This window comes from Meriones unguiculatus, chromosome 2 (genome assembly GCF_030254825.1).
Source record: "Meriones unguiculatus strain TT.TT164.6M chromosome 2, Bangor_MerUng_6.1, whole genome shotgun sequence".
NCBI classification, from domain to species: domain Eukaryota; kingdom Metazoa; phylum Chordata; class Mammalia; order Rodentia; family Muridae; genus Meriones; species Meriones unguiculatus.
In genome coordinates this window covers 143955059-143977536 of record NC_083350.1, presented here as the reverse complement: position 1 = coordinate 143977536, position 22478 = coordinate 143955059, and the positions used below count along the sequence as shown (strand labels likewise).

The 22478-nt window shown below is 42.3% G+C and overlaps 1 protein-coding gene across 3 annotated transcripts in view; it reads left to right on the top strand.

Annotated features, from left to right (window-relative positions):
- The first annotated feature begins 953 nt into the window (after positions 1 to 953).
- Positions 954 to 22478, top strand: part of Dcun1d1 (defective in cullin neddylation 1 domain containing 1) — a 37031-nt gene continuing 15506 nt past the window's right edge. For 2 of the 3 annotated variants that reach the window (XM_060378228.1, XM_021633124.2), the window contains exons 1-4: positions 954 to 1091; positions 13091 to 13307; positions 14717 to 14885; positions 17512 to 17642. In XM_060378228.1, coding sequence (XP_060234211.1) covers positions 1089 to 1091; positions 13091 to 13307; positions 14717 to 14885; positions 17512 to 17642 — 520 coding nt within the window. In that variant the 5' untranslated portion in view covers positions 954 to 1088. Of the gene's footprint in view, positions 1092 to 1474; positions 1702 to 13090; positions 13308 to 14716; positions 14886 to 17511; positions 17643 to 22478 lie in introns of those variants that run through there. The other variant, XM_021633125.2, reaches the window with a different exon arrangement.

Genomic DNA, 22478 nt, shown 5'->3' with positions numbered 1-22478 from the left:
AGAAAAAGATTCGGAATCGTCCCTTGGAATTGACACTTAGGAAAGAGCGCTTTAAGAGAACCTACAAGCTATTGCTGCAATAAAGTCTATTTGAGTGTAGCAAGAGACTGAATCCTCTTCGTTAATATTTTAGGTTGCTAGGTTGAGTTCCTAGAGAATATCCACAGGCGTGATCCAGTTTCACACTTGCTACGTGTTGTTTTCTTAGGGCCTAGCAAGAAGCTAGACAAATCAGCATGCACGCACTGATGGTGGAAAGCATGAATGGGTGACAGGTCTATGGTGCCAAAGATCCGCCTCTGCAGGACTTTGCGAGCTCCCAACACGTGGCTAGCTCTGAGCAGTAGCAGGGGGCCTTGAGGAGTTACAGAACAGTTGTTTTAACAGAAACTCGAAAAGTTGTTCACTTCTGGGGCTGAGCTGGTGTTGTTTGCCTGTGTTGGTGGGAGACCCGCGTTGGTGACGAAGATGCGGGCGGTGCTGTTGGGTGACATACCCAAACCTGGGCGATCTTGGGCAGCTTTTTCTACGTGCCACACTTGCTGTTTTATTTCCTTCCTCTGCAGGGAGCGCGGTATCTCCTTCTCCCCGCAGCACACACGCATCCTCTGGACCGCAGCTCCGAAGCCAGGCTAGGTCAAGCTCGGACGGTCCACCAGGCATGACAGTGACTCTAGGCGCAATAGTCTCCCGGATTCTTTCCAAAACTTACCCGGGGAACTCTGACGTGCAGCTATAGGCAGCGCACGGCGGACAGGACGCGGCCGTGACGAGGGCGCCCGGAGTGGGGGCGCAGGCAGGGCCCCGCCGCCTCGTCCTCCCCGCGGGCCGCCCGCCGCGCGGCTCTCGGCGCGTGTCCGCAACCCGGGCGGCCGGGTCGTCCGGCCGCTCGCGCCACGAATGCCGGCAGGCCAGGCCGCCCACCCCGGGGCCCGCGCCCTCCGCCTCCCGCGGCCCGGCCGCTCCGCGGGCCGCCGCACTGCGCATGAGCGGGAGCCCGGCGAGCCCGTGAGAGGCGCCGCCGCCGCCGCCGCCGTCCATTCGCTGCGGAGCCGGAGGAGGAGGGGAGAGGTCCGGAGGACACCAACATGGTGAGGCACCGCGGCGCCGTGCCGCCCGGCCCGGGCCCCCGGCCCCGCCGCGCTCCGCCACCACTGCTCAGGCGGGCGCCCGGCTCGGCCCGTCCCTTCCCGGCGCCGCCGCTACGCGAGAGCCGGGCAGCGGAGCGCGGCGGGGCCTAGTCGCCGGAGCGGGGCCGGGCGCCGGGCGCGGAGGCGTTGGGGGACGGCCCGCGCCCCATTGTGCGGCCGGGCGGCGCCTGGGCAGCGGGCCCGGTGCTGCCTGGTCCCGGCCTGGCCCCTCGGTGCTGGCGGCCCTGGCCAGCCGGCGGCGGCCTTCCCGGTCAGCGCTGGCGCCCGGCGCCCGGGAGTTGGGGCAGCTCGGCAGAGGCTCGGTCGGTCCCCGCGAGGGGTCTGGGAGGCTCCGGGCTGCGGACGGAAGTGCAGCCGGGGGACCCGGGACCTGCTGGCTTCCGAGCGCCTGCTCTATTTGCTTGGGGTGGGAGGAGTAATTGCTTTATTATAGCAGTTAGGGACCATTTGTGATTCTTAAAAAACAGTTTGTCAAGTTGCGACTCTCCTGGTTTTTTTTTTTTCTTTTTTTGTCTGGGTGAGAAAGAGTCACGGAAGCTGGAAGACTCTGGTGAGCTGAGTCCTTTGTCATTAAGTACCTGGCGCTTGCTGGTCACTGTTTTTCAGTTTGGAAGTGTACAGTCACACCGTGGAATTCCCGGCAGGCTGCTGGGGGGGCATAGTAAAAGTGATGTGGTCTTTTTGCTCTCGAGAGCAGAAAGGCCTGTTTGGGGAGGGTATGTGTCTTCAGTGGTGGGGGCTTGTTTTCGCTCAGTAACACTTAGGTGGACCCCGCCTCCGGCTGCCTGGGTGTCATGTGTGGGTTATGTAGTTTTGGTGCCACATATTCAAGATTTCTCTTATGTGCTAAGTTCGTAAACTTTCTATTTGTAAGAAAGCTTTCCTGTAAAGTTCAGGTTTGTGTTGGATCGAGAGTACGGTGTAAGTCCAGAGACCCAACAGAGAGATGAATTAATTAATTAATCCAAGGGGCAGGCCTTGGATGTTACTCCTGAACGCCCCAGGAGTTTCCACACTCTCACTGAGGGGTTTGTATCGTGCGGGTCTCTGGTGAGCGTTCATCATCGCGTTGTGTGAATGCAGCTGTGACAGTCCACATTGGACACCTCCCCTTGAATCCAGAGCCCGCCAGTGCTCATGAGGATTATAGGATTCATGCCATTTCCATGAGAGCTCACTTTGGGTTTGGACTTGTAGCCTTCTGTCCATTTGGTTAATATTAAATTAGCTCATTTTGGAACTTAGCCGTAAGTCATGCAGTCGTAATAATTGTGGTTAACTGGTTGTTAAGATGCCCTTAACTTAAAGCACTTTGTAAACCTTAACTCATTTTACTGCCTTGGTGTGATCTCATTAGTTTAAAGTCAATATGAGCCCATAAGAATCTTACAGTAAAAGTATTTCATTATAAATTTATAATTGTTTCTTAAACAATTACTAAACAGTTTTAGACTGTTAGGAATTTTTTTTTTTTTTTTGGTTATGTGCACCACTAATTTCTACATCGTGAATTATTGTCAGTTTTAGAAAAGACATAAATGATGGAATATCTGAAATATTTCTATAAGGAAAAAAATTCAATTACCTATCTCTCACACTTACAAAGAAACCAAAAATAACTCAGAGCTGGTATCAAACTAAGGCAAGGGCTTCATGTATGATAGGCAAGTGTATTTTAAGAAGTATTCAAAACATATGAGTTTTCTCCTTATTGATAAGGTGACAGGACACTTCTAAAGTTCTATCGTGTTTAACAATTTTATGATTTCAGTGATTTTTTAAATGTGTAAAATATATGTAGATTGTGTAATCTATTTGATGTTTATAAATTACAGAAGTTTTTAGATCTATACTGTCTTAGATCAGTTAACATATCCCTTCCCCTTTACAAAAGTAAAATTGAGGCCCCAGAATGTTTTCATGTGCAAGTTTGTAAGAGGGTTACAAAAATGTAACTATTTTCTTCATTTGTAGAACATATAAATAAGTCTTTAAAATGACATGAAATCTAGAAAAATGGTTGAAAGTTGCATTAGCGATGAAATTATGTTAAATGGGAAAATAAGTATTACAATAGATATGTTAAGAAGCAAAATTAAAATTAATGGGTAGTTAATGTTGTTAATTACTGTTTTTAGTGGTTTAAAATGTATGGACTTTGAAATGTATAATTATATTTTCTGCAAATAGCAGGCCCTAAAAATGCCATGTGTAACTCTGTTCTGGGTTGTTCTTTCTGTTGCACATCTTTTGTATATCCACAAGTAAAGCAAATGAGGACCTGATTGCTTTTGGCATTCATTAAGTATCTGCTGTGTAGCTCACACTGTTCTACGCATTGAGAAGATGTGTTTATCAGACGGGGAATCTAGGGAAAGTAAAAAAAATAAACATTGTATATATTTCTTTCCCTGCTGTTTAACAGGTTTGTTAAGCGTTCTGGGGAAAAGACAGTATTGAGGGAAGGGAATGATTACAGGAGAACTGGGGACTGGTGGAAGTGGGGATACAAAATAGCAAAATAGTGTCTGCACCACAGATGAGATAAAACTTGAGCAAAGTGGGAGTTGAGAGAAAAAGCCTCGCAGAATAAGTAGGGTGGAGAGAGTTTGTGAGGTGGTAGCCGGAGACCAGTGTGTGAAGTGTGTGGAAGAGGTCCCTAGAGCAAAGGGGAGAAGTGATAGTAGGTTGGGTTTTTGCCTTGGTGAACGTTGTAAAGATAGCAGATTTTCACTTCCAAGAGGGACGGGAACCACTGCTGAACTCTCGAGTAGCATGGCAGTGTTTCTTTTGTCTCCGCTTTCCTGTTACAATATGATAGTCATTTTAAGATTCTCATTAAAGTTTTTTCTTACGTAGCTTATGTATACAGAGTTTTCAATTCTGTTTCATTATATAATGTTTAATACAACATTTTCCTCTAGCTGTTCTAGAGTTAATTAAAAAAAATTCTTAAATTTTTGGATATTTTGGTGATCTGAATATATATCAATGAGCGTATGCAGAAAACTTGGTCTTTGAGGAGAGAAGAAATTGAGATTCTTTTTGAGAACATAGTGCATGCTAGTATGACAGCTTATAACTATCTATTCCTACCCCCACTTGTGGAGTAGGCAGTATTGCCGCCTCCCAACAGCAGGGCTGGCAAATGCCTTGGTGGTTCTTAGGGATTTGAGCAAAGTGAAGAGCTAGCATAGGAAAGAGCAGGGATTACAAACAGGGTTCCTGATTTCATACTTGATTCCTCTTCCAGCTCCTTAAAAAAAAGGCAACATTTCACTACTGATAGAGAATTTCTGGCTAGTTTGACTCTAGTTTCTTATGTTGAATGCAACTAAGTTGCTTCTATATTAAAACCATTGATCTGATATAAACATTAAATCTGTAATTGAAAATTAAAACTCTTAGTATCTGTGAAAGCATTGTAAATAAAATTAACTGAGTGTGGGTTTTATTTAAGTTGTAAAAGAGCAGGATTCATTTGAGTCTAGTGCCATTTTATTCTGGTCTGTTAGGTTGGGGCATGCATAAAGAAACTCTTTGAGGAGACCCCTTTCCACACAGCTTTTGAGGTGCTGAGGCTCAGCTCAGGCTTGTGCATGGTAGACAAGTACTCTATCATTGCTCATATCTCCAGCCCCAAAAAGGCCCTTTTTAAAGTACAGGATGCAGTTCTGGACATGGTGGCGCATGCCTGTAATCCCAGCATGCTGGGGGCCGAAGCAGGAGGATCACAAGTGGGAGTTCAAGGCCAGTTTGAGCAATAAAATGAGTTCAGAGACAGCCAGGCCCATATAGTAAGACCCTACATCAAAGCAAGCAAGCAAACAACAACAAAACAAAACAAAACATAAATAGAACTGTGCTAATCAGGCCATGGTGGTGTCAATCATGACAATTTTTTTTTTTTAAAGAGAAATAGTTGCAAGTGGCATTCAGTTGCTGTGCGGACAGAATCATCTCACTGAGTAGCTAAGTGACTAGTTTGCCTCACTACTTTAGGTTTGTACCCTCAGCAAGAAAAGGTTCTCCCCGTGAGGGGGGAGCAGCCTTACCAGGACACAGAGGAAGACAGTGCAGCCAGTCCTGATGAGACCTGATAGACTAGGATCAGAAGGAAGGGGAGGAGGACCTCCCCTATCAGTGGACTGGGGGAGGGGCATGGGTGGAGAAGGGAGAGAGAGGGTGGGATTTGGGGGGGCGGGGGAAGGAGCTACAGGGAGGATACAAAATGAATAAATTGTAATTTATTAAAATAAAAGAAAAGGTATACTCCCAAAGCAATTTTTCATTAATTTTGTGAATTTTTTTTTAAACTGTGGGTCTGGTTTGTAAAACTTTTAGACATTTCCCCTTAAATAGAAATTTTCTAAACAATTGTATTGAAGGGTCTTTCCCCATGGAGCCCTGTGATCAGTTGCTAAAGTACAACTTACCCTTGTTGGGTTGGTATATGTTAATTTTAGTGAACCCTGAGGGGCTGGAATTTTGGTGAGGTGGTTGGACAAAGCCTGGGCTCCCCTCTCACTGCCCTATCATATGGCCACAGTGGTATATACCTGTAATTCCAGCACCCCAGAGGGCTAGCTAGACAGGAGGGCAGAAGTTCAAGGTCATCCTCAACTATGTATGAGACACATGAGCAGACCCCATCCTATGTTTAAGCTATTTATTACTTTATTAGAGTAGATAAAGAATCTTAAAATTAGATTCCACTTTTTAAGAATCTTTATGAGACAAACATTGTATCAATGGTTGAATGCTAACCATTGTAATTATCTATGAAAATTAAAATATTCAATTCTTTGGGTTCTTTTTTTTGTAGAAAAATGTTTATGAAAAGAAAAAAACATTTTTGTTTTAATTTTCATTTATTTTTGAGATGAGATTGCCAAAGCTAGTCTCCAAGTCTTGAGCTCAAATGATCTTTCAGTAACAGCTTCCCAGGTGGCTGAGGAAAAAATACATCACTACACCCAGCTTGGAGAGCAAAGTTAACTCTTACGACTGCTTGTTAGATGGCCAGGCGGTGTTAGGGAAGCTCAAATGAAAAATTACCAACAAAGTAAGATGGAAGGCACTTGTTTCTGTCCTCTTGCCGTACGTAAATAGAAATTAGCAAAAGTAACTTTTAAATAGTCAAACACTTTTTATTAGAAAATCAGGATATTCCATTTTCAATAACAGCCGTCTTTTGAGTAATATAACAATTTTGAGGAGTAGTGGAGAGAAAATTGCGTAAATGACTCTGAATAGAACACTTGTGTAGGTCAGGCGTGATTGTGGGTACTTCTAATGCCGACCGTGAGTGTCAGGATTGAGACAGGGTTGCTGTGAGTTCAAGGCTTCTCAGGTCTCCATAGTGAGGTCTGGGCCATCCTGGGCTACACTATGAGTAAGACCCTGTCTCAAAAAACCTGTGAGGAACATGTTTATGCAACCATTTTGAATCACATAGATGTACTCTCTGATTATGTCATTGTACGTAATAACTACACAGTGATGGCACATTCTGCTCAGTAGCAGGAAGTGGCCTACCTCTTAGATGATTGAACCTTTTATTCATGGTACAGGAAACCAAAGAATGAGTGATAAGCTCCGCAGGCCGAGTAGTAAGTAATTATTCTATACTACGGATTATAATGTAAAAGAATGGTCGGAGAGTTCTGTTTGATTTAGCTTAGTATTAGAAATTGTACCCAGTTCCTTAGGTTTATGGCCATAACCTGTCTGTTTATATTTTGTGTCAAGCCTTTTCATTGGAAAAGGAAGCCATGACTCCCTGTGGCTGTAGTTCTTTCTACCTCCTTATCCAAAGTTATAGATTGTCATCTGTTTAAAAAATAGACTGTCATAGAACTATAAATATACTTTTCATCTTGTTTTATTACTTGTCTTAAAAATAACCCACCCCCTTACTCCCGCAGCAAAGCCCTAAATAGATGTTCTGTCCTCGTCCCTGTATTAGCAGACTAGATCGGAAGCCAGTATTTAGTGGGGAGTCTGTAGTGAGAATGGTGATAGTTACACTGGAGAAGGGCAAAGTCAGTTCCGTTAGCTAGAAGAGGAATGCTGCCCTCCACTCATGCACTGCCTGCTGACCCAGTGGTCACACTGTTGTAACCTTTGTTTTCATTTTCACATGAAGATGTGTGTAGACTCTGTGGAAGAACTGTTCTTTGAAGCCAGGCATCATGCTTTCAGTACTGCCCTGCTATTCTTGCTGGGTATAGGTCCTACTTTGAGATGACTTCCTTTTCCATAAGCTGGGCCCAGTGAGAGCACTTTTCAGAGTTGTTATATATAAATCAAGATGCGCCGTTGCCTCTAAGCCCAGCTTGGGCAGCTGAGACAGGACTAGTTCTTAAGTTTCAAGCTAGCTTTGGCCACATAGGGGATCTTATCCTTCCCTAGTATTCCCCCACCTTCCCCAAAAAGAAAAAGAAAAGAAAGTAAGTAGCTAGCATAAGGTCTGAAACACTGTGGTGACTCAAATAAATACAAGCTTCTAGTTTTTTTATTGTGGTCATTATTTTTCATTTACCATTTAAATAATTTTTATTCGCACTTCTCCCCCCAATTATTCTTGCTTAGTTTATGGAGTAAGAATCCTTCTATGTACAAGTTAAGGTTAAATTAATTCAAGTTAAGTGCCTAGAACTGTAACACTTTGTTTGCTGAAGCAGAGGTTACTTTTCTCCAAATCATACAGCAGTTAGGTAAGAGGTATGAGTTCAGTGGAAATCTTGCCAGTTAGGCTTAAGCCAACTCAGCAAACCTACAGTGAAAGGATCGCTGTACAGTTCACTCTCACTTTGCCTGACTGCCTGGAGTAGAACTTTGTCCCTAGCTGAAAGTCTTCTCTTGGAGCAGGTCATCTCATTGTATTGATTTTTTGCACCTTTGCCCTCTGGTCTATGGAAAGGCTCTTTGTAGCTGAGTGTTTGAGGTATGAGTCTGAACTGTGTCTGCTGTAGACTTGGTCTCACATAAGAACACAGAGCCGGCGACACTAAAGCTGGCATTTATGTATCTCATAGGAATTAAAAAATTAATTAAGCACATGCTGATCACATAGGAATAGGCACACAGAGCTTCTTAAAATGCATTACATTTATTTACTTGTGTATGGGGCGCATATGTGCCACAGTGCACATTTGGAAATCAGGACAGCTTGTGGGAGATTGAACTCAGGTCGTCAGGCTTGGTGGCCAGTGTCTTTCCAGGCAGAGCCATCTCACTGGCACCTACTACACACACAGAGCTTTTAATGGGCTAGAGAGATGGCTCAGAGGTTAAGAGTACTGTCTGCTCTTCCAGAGGTCCTGAGTTCAATTCCCAACCACATGGTGGCTCGCAACCATCAGTATTGGGATCTGATGCCCTCTTCTGGCATGCAGTTGTACATGTAGCTGGAGCACTCATTCACATAAAATAAATAAATAATTTTTTGCTGGGTGCGGTGGTGCACGCCTGTAATCCTAGCATTCTGGGAGATAGAGCCAAGCAGATCTCTGAGTTCAAGGCCAGCCTTGTCTGCAAAGTGAGTGTAAGACAGCCAAGGCTATACAGAGAAACCCTATCTCAAAAAACCAAAATAAAACAAAGTGACACATGATCAGTAAGGTTGTTTTTGAGTCAGAGCCTCACCAGGCAGCCCTGGTTTGTCTGGGACTTGCTGTGTAGGCTAGGCTGACCTTGTAGACCGGATCTGCCCGCTGTGCCGCCTGCTATACCTGGCCTCATTAAGGTGTTCTGATATTTCAAAATATTGACTCTTATGAAATAGATATTAACTAACTAGAATTGCATTTCAAACATTAATTTCAGCCCTGGAGAGATGGCTCAGAATGTAAGAGACTTGCTGCTCTTACAGATGACCCCAGGTTAGGTGTCCACAGGAAGCTCATGGTCATCTGTGGCCCAGTTCCAGGGGAACCAACCCCCTCATCAACCTCCACAGGCATGCACTTGTTGCACATGCAAGCCTGCAGGCCCAACACTCACACGCACTTAAAAATGATAACAATTTCTTCGAAACTGTGCCTGAGTGTCTTTCTGGAGTTGAGACAGAAGTTGAACTTAGGAGGAAGAAGATGGACATTGTGGATGGGATTTTTTTTTTTTTAACGAATATGTCTCCATTAATGTTACTTCTGTTTTGACATTTTGGGGTGTTTGATGGCAAGAACGCATTTTTCATGTGCGTGGTCTTTCTTGGGATAAACCAAACATGTTAGGAAGACTTTCACAACTTAACTTTTTTTTTTTTTTTTTTCCTGTAGGGTAATCCTGGGCTTCTGTTAATCTAGTCACTGTGTTTTGTGAGTTCAGTGGTACAATATGCTTGAAAATGTGCTTGGCTAGATCCAAAGCACTATTTGGCTTTTTCAGATAAACGACTCATTTTGGTGCTGGGGATTAAACTTGCCACACCCTTTTCTAAGAAAAGAATTTTTTCTTAATATGATTCTTAAATATATTGAGTTGAAAAAGAAGGGAAGGGAATATAGACAGATTTAAGTATAAAGTGGTATGTGTTCACACTCTAGGCATTTTTTATTTTGTAAAGCAAATAGTTGAGTTTTATTGTTCACATTATGGAAATTTTCTGGGTTTCCCCACACACCGCCTGAGTATTACATGTTCTTGCACTCCTACCACTGTTGACTTTTCTTGCAAACTTGGTAATTCTTGGTGGCTTTAACACACAAGGATTGAAGATTATACTGCTTAATCATATTTAACAGCCACTCTGTTCTATTCCTTTTAAATACATAGTAAAGTAAATCTAATCTACACTGTTGGCTGCTGAATCATTGAGGCTGTCTCATGGCAAAAGGTCTCTACTAAGTCTTTAATAGAAACAGAGAAAATCTACAACCAGGTGTGGCGCTGTAGGTGGATCTCTAAGTTCGAGGCCAGCCAGAGATACACAGAGAGATGGCTCAGAGGTTAAGAGCACTGACTTTTCTTCCAAAGGTCCTGAGTTCAGTTCCCAGCAACCACATGGTGGCTCATAATCATTTATAATGAGATCTGGTGCCCTCTTCTGGTGTGCAGGCGTTGATGCAGTGCAGAGCACTGTGTATATAATAAATAACAAATCTTAAAAAAGAAAATAAAAAAACTAAATTTAAGAAAAAGATGTGAAAAAAGAAAGAAAGAAAAAGATGTGAGTATTAGGGTTCTAATGGGCTTCAGCAGAGAACAGATGTAATTTACCTAGGAGAGCCCGTAGCCACAGAACCATTCGGCCCTCCACGAGGGAGAGGAGTGCTGAATCTTGCCCTGGTGGGGAACTGAGAGGAATGCTGACAGCCCATTGCCAGAAGTGTGGAGGGTGCTTATCGGGCACGGCAGAGCAGGCAGGAACGGGACATCCCATTACCCCTCCAGCTTGCTTGCTTATCATTTCTCTACCAGGGGCCGCTCGTTTGTTTTTATGAGGTTGCAGCACATTCTTCTTAAGAATGTGTTTATTTCCCCACAGACCAAAAATTTACACTTGAAACAGACAAAATAGTTAATTATATTAAAAACTGAGATGTATGAAGTGAAATGAAGGAGTTTGTGTAGTGTTGATACTTAGCTGAATAAGAAGGTCCTTTATCTTTTCCTTCACCATTTCTGCTATCTAGCCTTCTGTCAGGAAGTCACCAGCGCAGTGCACAGTTCTTGGCTCGTAGGAGCGGTTTTCACTGTGCGTTCTGGGTCCCTGTCTCCAGCAGGGAGCAGCACAGTGTGCACGTTACTGTTGGAGGCCCAGAAAGCCAGTTGTCTTGCTGCCTCCAACCTTAGGGAGTGGAAGGAGAGCTGCACAGGTTCTTTCAGGGTTAATTCCAAAGTGCTTTCCAGGTTTCCTTTCTACATTGTACATTGGCCCGTGCTGATCATGTGACACTACTTTAAAGAGGTATAAATATGTCAGATACCCTGTGGTTCATGGGAGAAGGTATGCTGTATTTCAGAAAATTTTCCAGGGTTGAAATAAAAATAGGTTTGTAGTTTACTTTCAGTTAATTAACTTTCAGGAATTTAAATTATTTCCTTTTTGCTTATTTCATTAGGCTTGTCAGTGAATAGTAATGCATTTCAAGGCTAAGAATAAGCCTGGGTCTTTGAAAGATACATCTTGTGATGGGCTATAAAAGTGGTTCTCCACCTTCTTAATGCTTTCACCCTGTGGTACAGTACCTCACATTGTGGTGACCCCAACTGCAAGATTATTTCTGTTGCTACGTCATGACTATAATTTTGCTGCTGTTATGAGTCGCAATGTAAATATTTTTGGAGCTAGAAGTTAGCCAAAGTGGTTGAGACCCATGGATTGAGACTCACTGGGCTAAAACTTAGTGGTATCCAGAGGAGGTAGGGTTAAAAGTCACAGACAGGAAGCTCGTACAGTTTACAGTTTTTGTCTCTGTGGTGGATAGCTGATGAGGTTGAAATGTGTAGCTTCATACACTAACGCTTACCAAGAGAGGAGAGAGGGACACAGGAGACTCAGGGCGTAAGCACAGTTCATGTTCTGAGAGATAGGGTCTGTTTCCACACTTGATTTTGCAGTCTTATTTTCGCTCTGTGATGGTGGCAATGCTTACATCATTGATACAGCATCGCCAAGGTTCTCAAAAGCTTTATAAATATATCCATTAAGCAGGAAGGTTCCTAGAAAAGTTACTAGAATTTGAATTTGAACAAAAGGCTACTTTTGTTGTTCTCGTTTTTTCTACGTATGCTGGCTGATTTTTGTGAAGAGAGTATTTACCTTCTGGGTGTGTTTTCCCTTGTGGTCATCCATGAGGTTGAAGGTTGAGATCTGTCACTCTTGGCTAGAACTTGAGGAGGTCTTAGTCATGCTGCTTAAACTGCAGACCACTGCATGTATAATGTGTTTGACCCTCCATTTACATTGCAGTATTAGAAAAGCCAACCATTTTGCTGAGAAAACAGAATTGTGACTTGAAAGGAAGAAGAGCATAGTGGGCCTTGCACAGGAGACCACCTTGGGTACAAGGGGGACAACAGTCTTTAACAGCAGGAGAGCGTGAAGAGCCTGATGGCCCTGTCTTATTTTGCTTTGGGTTTAAGTAAAAAAAGTGAATTCTTGTTAGTGTAGGGCAAATGAAAAGGGACAAGCACAAAAAAGAGATGATCCCTCCTAGGGAAACATAAGGGAGAAAGGGTCTGAATAAGGACTGTGTCAGGGACCAGTGAGGTGGCTGGGAAGGAAAGGCACCTGCTTGCCAAGTCTGGTGACCAGAGTTCTTTCCCTAGGACATTCATGATAGAAGGGAGAAGTGCTTCCTACAAATTGTCCTTTGACCTCCACATTAGCATCTTGGCATGTATTTGTGTGCATGCACGCGCGCGCACACGCACACACACACACACATACACACACGTGTGCACGCACACAAGCACATATGCACCAAAGAGATGTATAATTAAAAAAAAAAACATCTTTAATGGCTGTATGTAAGGAGGATAGATTCCTTTTTGAAGGAAATGTGAGGGAATTCTGGTAAGAGTTAATGTATTTCCTGTACACCAACAAGGAGAAATTGCCGTCCTCCGTTTTGTAGAAACAGCACAGGAGCAGTGCCGGGCTGCGCACTGGACTGCAGCAGATGCCTGTTGAGTCCCCTCTGGTGGTGGTCTGGCTCACTGTCCGGATGTCTTCTCTGAGGCAAGGAGGCCGAGCTCCCTTGTTCTGTCTCTGTGCGTTTGCCTTTCCAGAACTCTACCAAATGTGGTGTTTCAGATATTTTTTAATTGTCTTGCTGATTAACAAATAAGTTACTCACAAATAAGTTTCAGTAAAAATACACTTTTGCGTTTTGTGAAGAAAAACATTACTAATGAGAATGATTTAGCTACGGTGAAGTGTGCAGTGATGTTTTTCACAGTTTCAGTTTGTTTTCTGGTTCTCACAGAACAAGTTGAAATCATCGCAGAAGGATAAAGTTCGTCAGTTTATGATCTTCACACAATCTAGTGAGAAAACTGCAGTAAGTTGTCTTTCTCAAAATGACTGGAAGTTAGATGTTGCAACAGATAATTTTTTTCAAAATCCAGAACTTTATATACGGGAGAGTGTAAAAGGATCATTGGACAGGAAGAAGTTGGAACAACTGTACAATAGATACAAAGGTGAGTACTGTGTGACTTATATGTTTTGAGCAAAGTTTTCCAAATTTGTTGGCTTGTTCTGAGACATCAGCTTCCTGGACTGTGGAGATCCTGCAGCTGCACAGACCTGAGAAGAGAAATCCTCCTTTTCACCCAGTGTCTCCTTGGCCTCTCCCCAATAAGGTAGTTTGAGAATGAAAGATTGGAGGCAATTTTTCTTAAACTTGTGTTTGTAAAACTTTCAGAGCCAGGTTTTAAGAAAGTCTGTGAGATAACTTTTTGTAAAGCAACACATGCTTTTAAAAAGCTGAACAGCTGGGCATGGTGGTACGAGTCTTTATCTCAGAGGTAGAGGCAGTCAGTGATATGACCATCTCAGAAAAGGGAAAAACAAACAAAAAACAACAGGAAAAGGTTAACAGTTTCTTTGTTTCTTACTCTCCTGAGAGTAACATTTTATAGTCCAGCGTGGAAACATAAATGTCTTTTATGTTTATGCAGACATACATATAGTTATTTTCAAAATTTCCCCCAAATGGGATTACATTCTATGCCCTGAAGTGTTGGTTCTTTTAGTTTTCCATAATGCTGGGAGTGGATCCAGTGCTTTATTGTCACCCAGGCCAGGCAAGTGTGTACCACTGAATTATATACTCAGCCGATGTGCATCATTGTAACTGAGAGTCACTGCCAGATACTCTTGATATTTTCACCAAATCGTATTTGGTACAATTAGAGGGGAACCTCTTTCTTTGTATGTGCCTACAAAACAAAACAAACAAACAAACAAAAAAACAAAAACCACCAGTTTTCCTGTTGTAAACATCAAATACTTACACTGTTGAGATTAAGGTTGATTTATTTATTTAATTTTACTAGTACTTAAGTGATTGTTATGGTGAAATGAATTTTGTTTTAATAAAAGAATTTCTAACTTAATACTGTTAATTTTGTATGCCTAATTAAGTAAAATATGGGTGTCATGAATTAAAAATCCCTTGTACCTATATAGGCATGTCTTATTTTATTTGTGTAACATTTTCACATGGATAAGTGCTAGGTATCTGTGTGTGTGTGTGGGGGGGGGGTGTAAGACAGATCTGACCAGGCTGACCTTGAACTCAGAGAACTCTGCCTGCCACTGCCTCCCTAGTGCTGGGACTAAAGGTATGTGGTACCAAGCATGGGGCACTCCATTAGGGAGATTTTTAAAAGTTAACTGTCCAACTACTTTTATACTTTACTACATACTTAAATAGTGCTATTTAGGGTTACACTGACTTAGGTTGTTATATGGAGAAACATCGGTGAAAATACTGCTTCATATGTTTGCCATATTGTGATTTAAGATAGAAAATAAAACAGTATCTTTTTGTTATGAATATAAAAAAGTATGGCACTAATTTTATTTTTTATTGCTATTTTTAAAGATCCTCAAGATGAAAATAAAATTGGAATAGATGGTATACAGCAGTTCTGTGATGATCTGGCTCTCGATCCAGCCAGCATTAGTGTGTTGATCATCGCATGGAAGTTCAGGGCAGCCACCCAGTGCGAGTTCTCCAAGCAGGAGTTCATGGACGGTATGACAGAGTTAGGGTGAGTATGTGACCTCCTAGGAGAGGAGACACCAGCTCGGAGAGCGATGGAGCTCAATTTTCTCATGTGTTTTTAAATCGAAATGTTGAGTTTTTCCTAGCCTACAAACAGGATTGAGTCAGCATGTTGTTTCCCTGGTATTTTATGGATTTGCCAAAATACCTATATAATTTTGTGGCCTCTTATCTACATTGCTCTTTAATCATGTGTTCCTAGGAGAGAGTCACCAGTATTAAAAGTATCTGACATTAATATTTAACATAACAAAGTAAAGTGAGCAAGTAAATTATTTCCTAATTTGAGACTGTATATTCTGAACTGATACAATGTAGAATTTAAAAACTAGAGGGCACGTGGGCATTTCTGAATGCTTTTGGCTATACTTAGTGACTTAGTGTCTTGATGACTGGCTTAGCTGAACAGGTTTGAATAAGTAGATTGAAAAGTCATAGGTAGAGATTTGCTGACAATCTCTAAATGACTGTTTGATGGGACTACAGAAATAGCCTGGAAGCTGGGCATGGTGGGCAGCCCTTGGGAGGCAGAGGCAAGAGGATCAGGAGTTTAAGGTCATCCTCAGCTACATAGGAGCTCAAGGCCAGCTTGGGCTGCAGCATGAGATCCTATCTCCAAAATATAACAAAACCAAGAGCTCACGTTAACCCAGCATGGCTTCATTCCAGTAACTGCTTTGCCTATCTCTTCATAACCACTCTGTGAGGGAAGTAGTTTACTGACCTATAAGAGATGGTGAAACCAGGTGATATTCCAGTCAGGACTGAAAGCAGGATTCTGCTTACTGAGTCGGGGTCATTGGAAACCTGGGCCCAGTCAGAACACAGCCTCACCAGTAATTTGACCACAGAAGACTTAAAGAAGTGTTATATACTGTGTAAGAGAAAACCCTGAGGTGTGAAGAGGTGGCAAGAGCTGTTGCCACCCCTGGGGCTACATGAAGTGAGCCAGCCAACCGGGCCAGAATTCTGTCCCTGGGGAGAGGGCAGGGCTGCAGGAGCTGGTGCCTGCGCAGAAGCTGCTACTGTGCTGGGTAGAGCTGCTCAGAGGGCAGTGGGGGCTACTGGAAGAGCTGTCAGCACTCTACACAGCGCTGGGACCTTTCACATACTAACACCCTTTCCCTCTACTGACAACAGCCTGCGCAGAATCTCCCCTTTCTCTCCTGGCCTTTTAGCCTGGTCAGTAGACCCTGACATTGAGTGAGCTGGCAAGAGAAATGATGTTCAGGGGTTTGTGACCAACATCTACAAAGCAGGGCAGAGAAGGACCGGCTTAACACCTACAGCCAACCAAGCCCGTCCTGCACCTGCTGGGCCTTCTGATAGAGACAGATTTCACTAGAGTTATGGAGAAGCACTGTCTCTGCTTATGGAAAATATAATATAAAGTGCATTTTATGAAATGTTATAGAGAATATAGTAGGAAGACAAAGGCAGAAATGTTTAGAGGAGTGTTGATTTATTTGTTTAATCATTAAGAAATAGGACATTTCTGTCATAAGGCCATTGTAATGAGGAAAGTAGTTTGGTATATGGACCTTTTTAGCTCTTTGAACGTTTTCTAAACATAGAGAAAAAAAAACACCCTAATCCTGCTTTAAATAATTTAGTTGAAGGTAGTACAGGTTTTAGCTAGTATTTATTAAGAGCAAGTTTTCAAGAGCACTTCCTTGGCAAGAGACCTAGTTGTTTGGCAGCTAGACCTGGGACTAACTGCGGTACTAGCTGTGCCTACCACTGCGAGCGAGGTGGCTGTGGGGCTGATTTTATACATTCTTGTCTATTCACAGAGGCAGACATGGAGTCTGTGAGTCAGCGTGTTGAGAGTTTGGTGAATTAATATACTTAAAAAGAGTAGCCAGTTTCTTTCAGAAGTAGTCATTCTAACATTTCATCATCCTGACATTGTCTTCTTTAAGCTAACTCTAGACAAGAGTCACCCTTTAGCCATGGCCTTTTTGAAATTTTAATGACTCATAGTTGACTGTGTTCACAAAGTTTCAAAAAAAAAAAACAAACAAAAAACAATTCCTAAGTTTTAAGTTGAGCATCATTCTGAGTAGAGTGATAAGATTTTAAACTATCCTGCTGTCCTTCCTGAAGTATAAGCTGTCCCTTTGTCCAGCACGCTCCACCGCACACTGCCTGCCTGTTAGTCACTTGGTGGTTTTCTCAGTTAGCAGATTGGCGGTGCTGCTATCCCACTACTTGCATTCGATGGCCCTACTTTCTTTGACAGTGGTCCAGAAGTGTGAGAGTGGTGGGGCTGGAATTAGGATGTGCCAGAGACAGAACACGTGCATAGCGTTTTCATTACTGTATAATTACCTATTGTTCCGATTGATCTCTTGCTTTATCTCATTAATAAATTACACTTTGTATCACAGCTGTGCATATAAAGGAAGAAGCCACAGATGTCTGGGGCATGGTTGTTCACCAAGGTTTCAGGGGTCAGTGAGGGACTTATGTAAAAACATGAAATCCCACCTGTCTGATTTTTTTAAAAATAAGTTCTAGGAAACAAATGTAAGCCCTCATAGGAATAATTAAGTTAAGTTTTTAATTTATAGTGAAAGTTAACTGTTTATGAACTTAATTTTATAATGTAGATGTGACAGCATAGAAAAACTAAAGGCCCAAATACCCAAGATGGAACAAGAATTGAAAGAACCAGGACGATTTAAGGATTTTTACCAGTTTACTTTTAATTTTGCAAAGAATCCAGGACAAAAAGGATTAGGTAAGAATATTTTAAAATTATATTTGGTGTTTTACATATATTTAAAGATATTGATAGTCTCACTTTTGCCGTGGAAAGCCATGTGTTTTGAACATAACGTTCTGAAAATCCAGCTATGGGAAAACACCGCGCAGTAAAGTGGGCACGGTGCAGCAGAGCGTCCCCTGGATGCCTTAGGTGTACCGCTGAATTCGTAAAGCAGGAAAACTCCAAGTACAGAAAAGAAGTAGCTCCTAATATTTCACAGACATCTTTTTCCATACATGTTCAAGAGGATTTTTAGGATGTAGGATCTATAAAAATACTGTTATAATATTGCTGAATCATAGAATACCCAATAACTTCATTTCTATTGTTTTTTCTTTCTTCCTTTTTTTTCTTTTTTTTTGGGGGGGGAGAGGGGGTCGAGACAGGGTTTCTCTGTGTAGCCTAGGCTGCCCTGAACTTACATTTTGTTTATCCTGTGGTAGCCTGGAACTCACAGCAATCCATTTGCCTCTGCCTCCCTGAGTGCGCCTGGCTATTGTTTGTTCATTGTTTCTTTCTTTTTCTCTCTCTCTTTCTCTTTTTTCTTACATTTGAAAACTGTAAGAAAGGGTGAAAAAGAAAATTATCATCGCTCCTAATTTTATGCGAAAAAACAGTTACAGGGTAGAGCACCATTTCCCACGTGTGTCACCTCATCTTATTAATAGTTGAGATCAACCACGTTGTACTGAATGCGGCATGCATCCATGTTGTGGGGCCAGTTAGGGGCTATGAAAGTAAAAGGTGAAATGGAATTTACAAAGTTCCTAAGACGCTTAGACTGCAGTAGATAGTACAAAGTAAATAAAGATAACATTCCAACAACGAGTAGGAGTAATTACAGCCAGGGAGACTGGAAAGTGCTTTCTGGGCTTTGGGAGGTAGCAGTGGAAAGGCTTGTTATCTGGCTGGATAAAGGAAGGTAGTAATGGAGGGCTGGGGCTCCCACGCTTTAGAGATAGGTTGAGACTGTGCAAGAGAAAAGGCACTGATTGGATTCTGGAGGGAGAGGACAGTGGTGAGACAGTAAGGCTAAATTAATAACCATAGACTTCTTTTGAAAATGGGTCAGAAATGCTTTTAATTGGAGTGAAATTGGACACAATCAAGTTTGGGTGACGACAGTGGTCCTATTTCATGTGAGCTTTTGGGGTGCCTGATAGTGTGCTGAGCCTCTCTTCCGCACTGCCTCAGCCATGCTGAAGAATTTTACCCTTCTCTCCAACACGTTGCCGCCTCCTTGGTTCCAGCTACACTGTTACAGGATCTAGACTTCCTGTTCTTGCCTGCAAACGAGGAACCTTAGGGAGTTAATGAGGAGTGAGGTGGTGGCATGTTTTTGCTTCTGAGATACTAGGATTGGATCAGAGCCTCCCGTGCACACCATAGGGCAAGGGCTTTACCTAATGGGCCACGCCCCTCCTTTCTTTTAATCCTTCAGCATGACGTCTCACTAAGGTGCCCAGGCTGGCCTCAAATTCACTTTTGCCCAGGTAGACCTTGAACTTTCAATCCTCCTGCTCAGACTCCAGGTAACTAGATTGTAAGCCTGCACTTCCAGGTTTAGTTTTGCTGTTTTTGCATTCGTAGGGATTGAACCTAGTCCTTTGCTAGGCAAGTGCTCTGTCACCGTGCTGACTGGTTCCTCTGGAAGATACAGTAGCTGGAGAGGCTAATGAGGCTTCTTCTATCAGTTCTGCCCTGGATTTTAGATTGAACATTGAGGAGAAAGATCAATTACATGACTAGGAATTAGACCAAGAAAGCAACTGAAAGCTAGAGAAGGGATGAATGTATGTGTGTAATGGAGAATTAACCTAAAGAGAGATGAAACAGGACTGAGTTGATTAAAGATTTTCAAAATGTTTATAAAATGAAGTTCTAATGAATACCTCTTTTGAGCTGATTGTTCAATATAAGCATGATCTTGTCCTCTTTTTAAAATGCATCTGAAATGAACACATAATTACACAATTAGTGGGGTGCAGTGTGACATCAGTGTACTTTTACAGTACAAAATGATCAGATTGGATGGATTGCATTACTGCAGAAGACTTCCTTTTCAGGGTGAGGCAGGAAAACCTGGAGTGCCTACAATTAGACACCGGCTAGCTAGGTATTTCTTTTCCTAGTTTTTCTTTCCCTCAAGTCAAAATTTGATAAAGCCTTTCAGCTTGAATATTATGTTGTGGTATTTAGAAACATAATAGCATTTTGATAAAATCACACGTAGCATTGTGGATGTCAAATTGATTAGAAATCACTTTCTTAGTTACATTTCTGCCCTTACAAGATATAAAATAAATGGTGCTTTGAGTTAATATATAGTTTGATATTAAAATGAACTCAATATTTTATGGTTATTTGATATAGTAATATGATGATAAATTGGAAATTTTAGATTAGAAAAAATTTAGAAAATGATTATGTAAAAGCAGATTTTGAAAAAAAATAGTTGTGGTTTTTCTAGTATTAAGAAAAATACATGGTTCAATAGTTATAGAGTTTGTTTTGTAATGAGATTGCTTAATAATGAGTGCATTCTGCATTTTACTTCTAAAGGTTAGAGGCAAGTTCCTTGTCATGTGTCTGCAGCCACAATAAAAGTTATTTGTGAAGCTCTCCAGACCGGCACCTTCACAATGAAACAAGCCCAATGTAGATCGTGGAGTTTAACAACAGTGTGTCTGTGTGATTTGTCAGGTGTCCTGATACAGTTACCAGTAGGAACTGATTGGTACAGAAGGAGCTGCAGGAGGGAGAGGGTCTCAGAGAGGAAAGGAGAAAAGCCAGCAAAGGGAGGAAGGAAAACAGTTTCTCTTTGTTCTGCATCATGCTAGGCGGCAGGAAACATGGTGACTTTTCACTGAAAAGCTTACTTAACAAGGAGAGTTTTCCCAACAGTCTTTCCGAGAATCCACAAGTTTGGGAAGTTTATGGGAGGACAGTAAGTTCCAAACAGACGGGAAAGAGTGAGAGGGTGGCACGGAGCAGCTGTGGGGTGAGCGAGCGCTGCTGGTTTCCTTGTTCTCCATTTTCTGTTTCCCTGCCTACCCCTTCTCCTTTCTCTACCATCTGCTTCAGTCACCTGCAGTTTCTGATTACTCTGTGTATCTTAAACTTGAAAGTGATTTTTGTAAGCCCCGCATGAAGTCTTAATCTACCTAAAGTACAAGCCCTGCTTGGAAACATGCTTCAGTGTTTAGTGTTGTGACTAGAGACTGTACCGTTTTAGGAAGCTGCCATTCCTGCCACGGAGTGCATTTTACTGTCCATTACACAGCGCTTTCTTAGTAAGCTGCGGTTGCTCGTATTTGTCCTCCTGTTTAGAACAGAGAAAGTGTAACTACAGACCACTGCCACTCAATCCTTGTCCTTCCCCAGGTCAGCATTCCAGCTTATTTAACTATCTTTAATTTGAGATGCTTGTTATTCCTGCTGCTGTCCCCAGGTTTTTTGGTTTCTTTCAAAATCGAACATAAGAAGTTGGACCCAATCTTCAGGAGGCTGTTAAAAATAGTGCACTGTAGGAAACTGTTGGTCCTGCTAATTTTGTCAGAGGTTATATATTTTCTGTAACAGCCCTGTCATTCTAAGGACCATATTGAACCTTTGTTCGAGAAAAATCTTGGGCCAATGAGGTGGCTCAGTGGGTGGAGGCAGCAAAGCGCGGACCTGCCAACGGGCGCTAGACCCCGATAGCCCACAAGGTGGCAGGAGAGAACCACTTTCTGCACGCTGTGTGCTCACCACCCACAGGCTGTGGCACTCATGTACTTGCATTCAAAATAAATTAATCTCGAGAAAAAAATCATTAGACTAGAATCTGAAGGTAATTTTCTTCAGAGTTGTGGTTCTGCAGCTGTGCAGATGATTCCAAAGATCTTAACCTCATTGTTCAAATATTTACTCTAAAGCCAGACGGAGTGGTACCTGTCTGTAAATCCTAGCACACAAGGCTGAGGCTGGGGAACTGCCAAGCCAAGCTCCATAGTGAAACCTTACCTCAAAAGAAACGAACTTGCTTAGAAATAATTTACAGTGTTTTGCTGTTGTTTTGGGTTGTAGAGGGTTTGAAAGTTTCTTCCTGTGTGGCCTTGGCTGGCCTGGAAGTTGCTAAGTCAACTAGACTAACATCAGACTCAGAGTGATCCTCTGCCTCTGCTTCCCAAGTACTGAGGTTACAGGTACAAGGCCCCACACCTGATTAAAGTCATAGCATTGGAGAGAGCACTTTCCTGTGTGTTTTAGGTAGTCCTCATAGCAATCCGTGGAGCTATGTGCATGTATGTTAGAACTCTGCCAACAACACTTGTGCCTCAGGCCTCTAAAATATGTTTTAAGGTATATCCTAATGATTTTTTTTAAGTTCAAAACTCTCTGCTTTAGTGTGTCTTTTATCACCTGTAAGTTTGCTAATATTGGATTTGATGATCTTTATCTTTTCAAAGAACCACCTATCTTTCATTGGTCTTTTGTATTGTTGTTAGTTTCTGAACTCAAGGACCATTTACTAGAATTTGAGAGGAAAAAAAAAATAAAACAGAACAAGGCAAAGAAGTTGTAAATCTTGGCAGGTGCCTGGAAGAAAGAAGGCGAGAACGTCCTGCTTTTTGAGTTACAGTGTTGATATGAAAATAAGCAGCATTAGAAAGTGGGGTAGGGGCCTTCAGAGAAAGCTGGTGTCAAGGCAAATATGCTTAGGATTTTGCCATTACTCAAAGAAGAAAAGGAAAAAAGAAAAGTTAAACTTTTTTGAGTTAGAACTCAGATGATGTGGGCAGGCTTAGCAGTGAGCTGAAAGCAACT